General features: G+C 35.3%; 1 protein-coding gene across 1 annotated transcript in view; it reads left to right on the forward strand.

The window, feature by feature from the left end:
- Positions 1–1,322, forward strand: part of LOC134530266 (uncharacterized) — a 48,039-nt gene extending 46,717 nt beyond the window's left edge. The window contains exon 6 of the mRNA XM_063364961.1: positions 159–1,322. Coding sequence (XP_063221031.1) covers positions 159–400 — 242 coding nt within the window. The 3' untranslated portion in view covers positions 401–1,322. The remainder of the gene's footprint in view (positions 1–158) is intronic.
- Positions 1,323–7,183: the final 5,861 nt, after the last annotated feature.

Genomic DNA, 7,183 nt, shown 5'->3' on the forward strand with positions numbered 1-7,183 from the left:
CGTGGTGAAGACGACTGTCAGGGTTGCTCTGGTCGTCCACTTCCACCACTGTGGTTCGAGGAGGAACAATGTCGTGGTGGATACGACTGTCAGGGTTGCTCTGGTGTGGTTCGAGGAGAATACATGCTTTTTAGTCGTCGCGGCGCGTGGTGTTGCAGGGAGATTCGCCCTGAAGGCGGTGAACGAGTACTGGCGCAGCTTCTACGACCTGATGTGGAAGTTTGGGGAGCAGGACATTACGAGCAAGGTGATGGCTGCGACCGAGGGCATCTTTTCAATGACGCCGATCGCGCGGACCGCTTCCGGAGCCTTCTCTCGGCCCGCCTTCCAGATCATTCCGCCAGGCAGCTACCAGAAACCCGCTCTGCACTGGGCCTATGACCACCACTTCTGGGCCTAGACCCCTGGAAGGACCGCTGCTACCTTGACACTGGCTACAGTCTCTTTGTGTGCATACCACATATGCATTTACTTTTACAATCACACACGACACACAGGATATTTAAAAAAAATAATAATTCTGTTTTCATAGTTCTGAGAATGTTATGCTTACCCGAATGTGTTGTAATGTTTAGAATTATCATGTTATTTGCCAAGCTATCATTTTATTTGGGTCCAGTGGTAAGTTAAGAGTTTATATAGGTATTACAATTTGTAAAGAAAAAACTTTCACTTACTGGAACAAGTATTCAAACTAGTCGAATCTTTTGCAAACGCTGTATTTAACTTTGCGTATTGAGGGCTAGAGAACAGTTATTTGATATAAATAACTTACATACCAGTCAATGTCAACGTAGCAAAATTATTCTCGTGACTAAATAATGTAACTGGTGAAAATTTCCAAAAGTTTTGTAATTGCCGGCTTACCGCAGCAATATGTTAATTTTAATTTAGTAACGTTACGCCTTATTTTTGCCTTTAAGACATAGAAAATAGTCCAAATGCACGATATCATCTACTGCCCATGTTTCAAGCAACAAAAATTACGGTCGTTCTGTTTGAAAGAAAAATGATAGACAAAATATTTCAGTCTTATAACTATTGACTTTAAATATGTGCTATACTTACAAGTATGGCATCATATGATGAAGTCTTTTAAATTATAAGCTAGAATCGACAGCGTGTGACATATAAGGAATAATAACTGGGTATTTAGCGTATTAACAACTGGAGAGAAGTCATTTTAGTGAGATCAGAATTTTTTTAAATAACTTTATCTGCCTCTGTGTAAAGTATTTTTGTATTTTTTATTTTAAATATTATTCTATTCATCGGATATTATGTTAAATTTATTATGCTTAATAAACCTCCTTGGTAAAATATTAGTTTGAATTATTTTATTAATTATCAAGTTTATTTGCCTATGTGAAACCTGAATTTCTTTTCTCGTTCATATAAAATAAAATCCGTAAATCGAATCTAAAATGTAAAACACTGCAGAAGACAATGTTGAAGTTCAAGGTTATTATAACTGGCTAGCATTTATAAATAAATAACCAATTTCTTGTAAGAAAAAATATGTCCATATGAGAAAATATTTTAAAATTCGTAAATTATTTAACGTTAAATAGACTAGTATGTTAGTCATTATAAGTTAGTATTTTTTGTGTTATTTATTTTCTAAAAAAAAGCACTGAATTCATCTCTACTTTCCATCACCATAAAACCCAACTTACGTAAATGGTAGCACCATATTTTACAAAGAATAATGTATGCATTGAAAAACATTGTGGGGTTATAATGTATTACTATTGAAATGCCCTGCAAATTTTATAACCACAGATATATGATAGTAGGTTAATGTAAGTGTATTATTACTAGAACATAATGAACTTATCAAAATCACTTCTCCATGTGTTAATATTCTCTGGTTAGTTGCAATAGTCATATATAAATGAATTTAATTAAATAATAAAAAGTTTGACTTTTAATACATTAACAACCTTTAAATATCATTGATTTGTTACTGAATGGACAGACATTCACAATATTCTTAAATAAATATATATATATATATACTAATAATATAACTGTTCCAGAAAAAACGTGTGTATATTAGATGAAATGACGTAAAAACTATTTTAAATGGCTATTTACATTATTGAGAACTCAAAAATATAGTCTTTTTATAATTTATGTCTGTTTGTCGGTCTGTTTTATTGTTAGTTTGAGCATCAATCTAAAACTTCTTGACGGATTTTGATGAACTTCATGCATTACAAAGGTCTTTGGCTAACTTAAAAACTAAGCTGTATAAAATTACAAAATTTAACCCCCAAGGGGGTGAAAAAGGGATAAATATGTTTCTAAGATGATTACATACAGGATATATCAAAATTCATGTTACAACGCTTGAGGGTAGAAAGCTCTTATTATTTGCAACCATTTTTGCCAATAAACATGTTGCCGGAAACGAGTAGTTAAGCCCCTGTAGCCCCAGAAAGAGTTAGCGTAGGCAACCCGTTGTAGAGTGTTATGTTGTGGATGTGCGGGCGTTCGAGTAGAGAAATAACCTTTTTAATCGTGGTACAGATTTTAATTTCACTCAGAAATCAATCACAGCTTCGGCTTTGTTTCACAACATTCAAGTTGTTGCATACGTTTTAACAAAGTGACAGCCTAAAGCAACGGCTCAAAAACACGCCCACCTTGAGCGACACAGAGGTGGCAACGGCGAATCATGTTTTCACGGATACGCTGGAGCATGTGTGGAGTCGACCTTATGATTTCGAACGCTTCAATGATTCGCTGTGTAAGCTCTTCTACCGTTTCTACTGGCGTAGCGTAGATAAGCCCTTTTACATAACCCCACAGAAAGAAAACTAACGGTGTTAGGTCCGGTGACCTTGGCGGCCATGCGACAGGGCCCGCTCGTCCAATCCATCGGCTTGGAAATGTTTGGTTTAAATACTCTCGCACTTGCAGGGAAAAATGAGGTGGTGCCCCGTCATGTTGGTACCACATCACACGTCGGACATGCAATGGAACCTCTTCAAGAAGACCTGGTAGTTCGTTCTGAAGGAAGTGGAGGTATCCGGCGCCGGTAAGTCGTGGCGGAGAAAAAAAGGCCCGATGAGTACGCCGTCAACAATACCGGCCCACACATTAACTGAAAAACGTTCCTGGCGAGCTGTAACACAAGTTGCATGCGGATTGACATCATTCCAAACATGACTGTTGTGCGAATTGAGAATAGCGTCTTGAGTGAACTTGGCTTCATCGCTGAATAAAACCGCTAACTCGGGGTTCCTCAATACTCTTCGAATGTACCAACGAGAAAAGGTCATGCGAAGAGGATAGTCCGCCGGACCCATGTGTTGCACTTTTTGAAGGTGGTACGGGTACAAGAGTTGCTCATGAAGAACTCACCAAACAGCCATTTTGTCAGCGTCCATATCGGAAACTTCTGCCCTTGTGCTTGTATCCGGACTCTCCTCAAATCTCTGAAGTACATCTTCTTCAAAACTGGGAGTACGAACCCTGCGTGGAGCACCAGCATTTGGTCTTCGTACAGACGACGGGCGACTCGTCCATTTTGTCTAGCTTCCCCGTAAACAAGCAGCATGTCCGTGTACTCACTAAACATGTACTCAATTGAGCTCCACTAAAACGTCGCCCTTTTCAGAACCACAGCGAAAGAAATGACACTAAGAGTTTGCTTGTACGACAGAACAGTCAACGACAGACCACCAGTGATATCAAAACACACTGCGACACTGCGATGTCACGCTGCGCAATGCTATGGCACGGCACGAACGGAAGAAAAGAGGTGAGGCCGCCACCAACGGAAGTAAAAAGGGGCGGGGATCAGCATTCGACATCGTACAGTCCTCTTGAGCGCTGCCCGGCGTCGTAAACTCGTAATTCACCACAGCATCGTCTGTCTCGCACAAAGCCCAACGGGTTGCCTACGCTGACTCTTTCTGGGGCTACAGGGGCTTAACTACGCGTTTCCGGCAACATGTTTATTGGCAAAAATGGTTGCAAATAATAAGAGCTTTCTACCCTCAAGCGTTGTAACATGAATTTTGATACATCCTGTATAACTCTGAAAATAATCAAGCCAACGATAAGATATTCGGTATATATAATTAACATAGTAAAACATCCAAATGAAAAAATTAAATTTTGCGAGAAAAAAAACCTTAAGAGGTGAAAAGTGGTAAGAATATTTTAAAGATAAATAATATCTCCGAATTTAATTAAGCGTAATAAATAATATTGACATAGCAATTGTCAAAATGCATGAAAATAAACATACAAAAACAACCTAAATTTTTAAATTTTGTGAAATTCAACATCTAAGGAGTAAAAAAGGAGTAGTTATGTTTTTTAAGGTTTTTTAAGGTTAATAAAAATATCTCCGATTTTAAGCGTAATAAATAAATGTGGTACCACTAATAAACATACGAATACTACCGTTCACATTTTTTATTTTGCTAAATTTAACCCCTAAGAGGTGAAAAAGTGGTAGGAATGTTATTAAAATTAATATTATGTTTCTGAAATAAATTAAGCATAATAAATTATTTTGGGTACCAATAATAAACATACAAATATTACCAAACACATTTTTTTTCAGTTTTAAAAATTTCAAACCTAAGGTTGTTAAAAGGGGTAGGTGTGTTTTTAAAACAAATACCAACACTTCAAATTCAATTAAAATAAGAAGTTGGAAACTTTTAAAAAAAATGCATCTAGAGCTACATATTGATTTTTTGCTTTGATTAAAATTCCTATTTAATGGAGATGAATCAATGTGTCTTCAATTATTTTAAAAAACGAATCCCTGTACTAATTAACTAAGGCGTAAATGAATTGTAAAAATAATATATATTAAATTATTATTCCGCTCCTAAGGCGTGTAAAGTGGTTAAGTAAGGTTTAAAGAAAAAAAAATCATATTTCCAAATATAATAAAACTAAAGGTTAGAAAATAGGAATGAACATTAAGCGTATAGAATTAAAAATTATATATTTTTTATGTTTTCCTGATTTCGTCTTTTAAAGGTGTGATAAGTAAGTGATGTTTTTTAATAAAAAAATTATCTCTACAGCAAATAAATCTGGATGTAAGTATATTAACATAGATAACGTAAACTATTAATTACGTAGAGTACTTTGTGTCCATTTATTTATAAAACATGTTTGGAATTAGTCACATAATTTTCTTTAAATGGTAAGATTTTAGCAATACTCTGAAATTGCACGAGCAAAGCCGCGGGTTTTAAGCCATTTCCTGGATACAACTGTGTCGATCTTCAAATATTGATTTCACATGAATGCTTTTACAATCACTTCGAATGACGACTCCTATGAGCAAAACCAGTTAAGACTGAACGGTCGCGTAGAGAATGGTATTTGTAGCAATGACGATGGTATCCTGACCTTGGCAGTTTACACCCACTTCCAAGTAGTCCTGGAACGGGGTAGAGGTGAGGATTGTAGTAGTCTTTGGGACATCTGGAACGGGAACTTGGTGTCTGCAATCCACCATAAAAAACCACCGGGTGGCTGTATACTCCTATACATGAAACGAGCTCACCAACTATGTCTGCACAGGACGGTGCAAGTGGGACGACGTCGGAGACTTCACTGGATCCTTCACGCACTGAAGTCGTCATCACCGCACGCGGTAGGAGAATACACCTGCGCCTGACGCGGTATAAGTCAGAAGTCATGACTTCGAAAATTTGTAGAAAATATGACTAACGTCGCCTCCATTGCGGGTTTCCGTAGGAATCCGGAAGACGTCTTGCCCGATGGAGGTTTTAGACTCAACTCTTTCTCATTATTGGGAAAATATTTCTATTTCAATTAAGCTGGCATGCCAAGAAGTAACAGTGCTAGATGAAAGAATGGATGACATGATTGTTACATGGAAAATTTTGGAAAGTTGTAATTAGTATAAGAAAGTGTGTTGGACACAGATAAAGCTAAAAGAATATAGAATATATATATATATATATATATATATATATATATATATATATCCCTTTTGGCACAGCCTACAGGCGTAGGTAGATGTCTAAGAAAATGTTTCTTCTGGAAACGTTCGGGAAACTTCTATAAACTTTTGGAACAATTTAAGTACTTAATGTACATGACATCTCATATGTTGTCCAATATTCCAAAATTATTGATAAAACATTTTCTCATATTGCATGCAGTGGAAATGCTCAATGCATCCAACATTGAATGCCTTAGATTGAATTTCATATTATACCTTCTAAGGTAGTTATGAATATTTTTAATTTCAAACACTATAATTCATCCCTGGCACTACTATCGTATAAATAATTTCCGTGAACCAAGGTCTAAAATAATATTAAGGTGGTTTAAAATATATTGAAACGAATTTTTGGTAAAGAAATTTTGAATTTTTTAAATGTTATACCTGTTTTTACGGTAGGTTTTAGTAAATGTCTAGAATTTTTACAATAAATTATAACGGATTTGATAGTACACCTACTAAATAAGTTATTTCTTTTTTGTCCTGCGACTCTTGTTTTTTTTTCATCCCTTGTAGTAATGGTCGGTTGTAGAAAAAATTATTTAAAATAAAGTTGCATATCATATTTTAAAGTTTAATAATAAATAATAATGGATTTAATATTGTTCGTGGTAAGGGAATAATGCTTTTTTATTTCTACCCTAGTTTTTTTCAACCCCTTGTACCAATGGTTCATCTTATCAAAAATTGTTTCAGGCAAAAGTTTTAAATAAAAATTGTAAGTTTTACCAACAATTTCAACAGATTATATTGTGTGACTATTAAGAGAGTTATGATTTTGTTGTTCTTAAAAAAAAATTTTATTCCACCCCTCGCAGTTTTGGACGTATAAAAATATATATTTAGAGAAAAGTTTTTGGTATTACTCCTATGAGTTATAATACGTTCAAACGGATGAGATATCCATTAGCTATATTATAGGAGTTACAACATTTTTTTTATAAAATCTTTCCCATGTCTACCTTTTAGGCTAAATTTTTTCCTTTAACGAATTCAACCGATATTTTTCATTACTATATTATATATATATTAGTTTGGAAGCGATCTGTGCAAAATTACGGGTGTTATAGTGTCCACAAAAGTATGATTTATATAAACCTTTGAGTTGAACAATGGTTTTGGGATCTATAGACCATGAAACGAAAAACTATATAAAAAATTTCTAGAAAT

Source organism: Bacillus rossius, chromosome 3 (genome assembly GCF_032445375.1).
Source record: "Bacillus rossius redtenbacheri isolate Brsri chromosome 3, Brsri_v3, whole genome shotgun sequence".
NCBI classification, from domain to species: Eukaryota; Metazoa; Arthropoda; class Insecta; order Phasmatodea; family Bacillidae; genus Bacillus; species Bacillus rossius.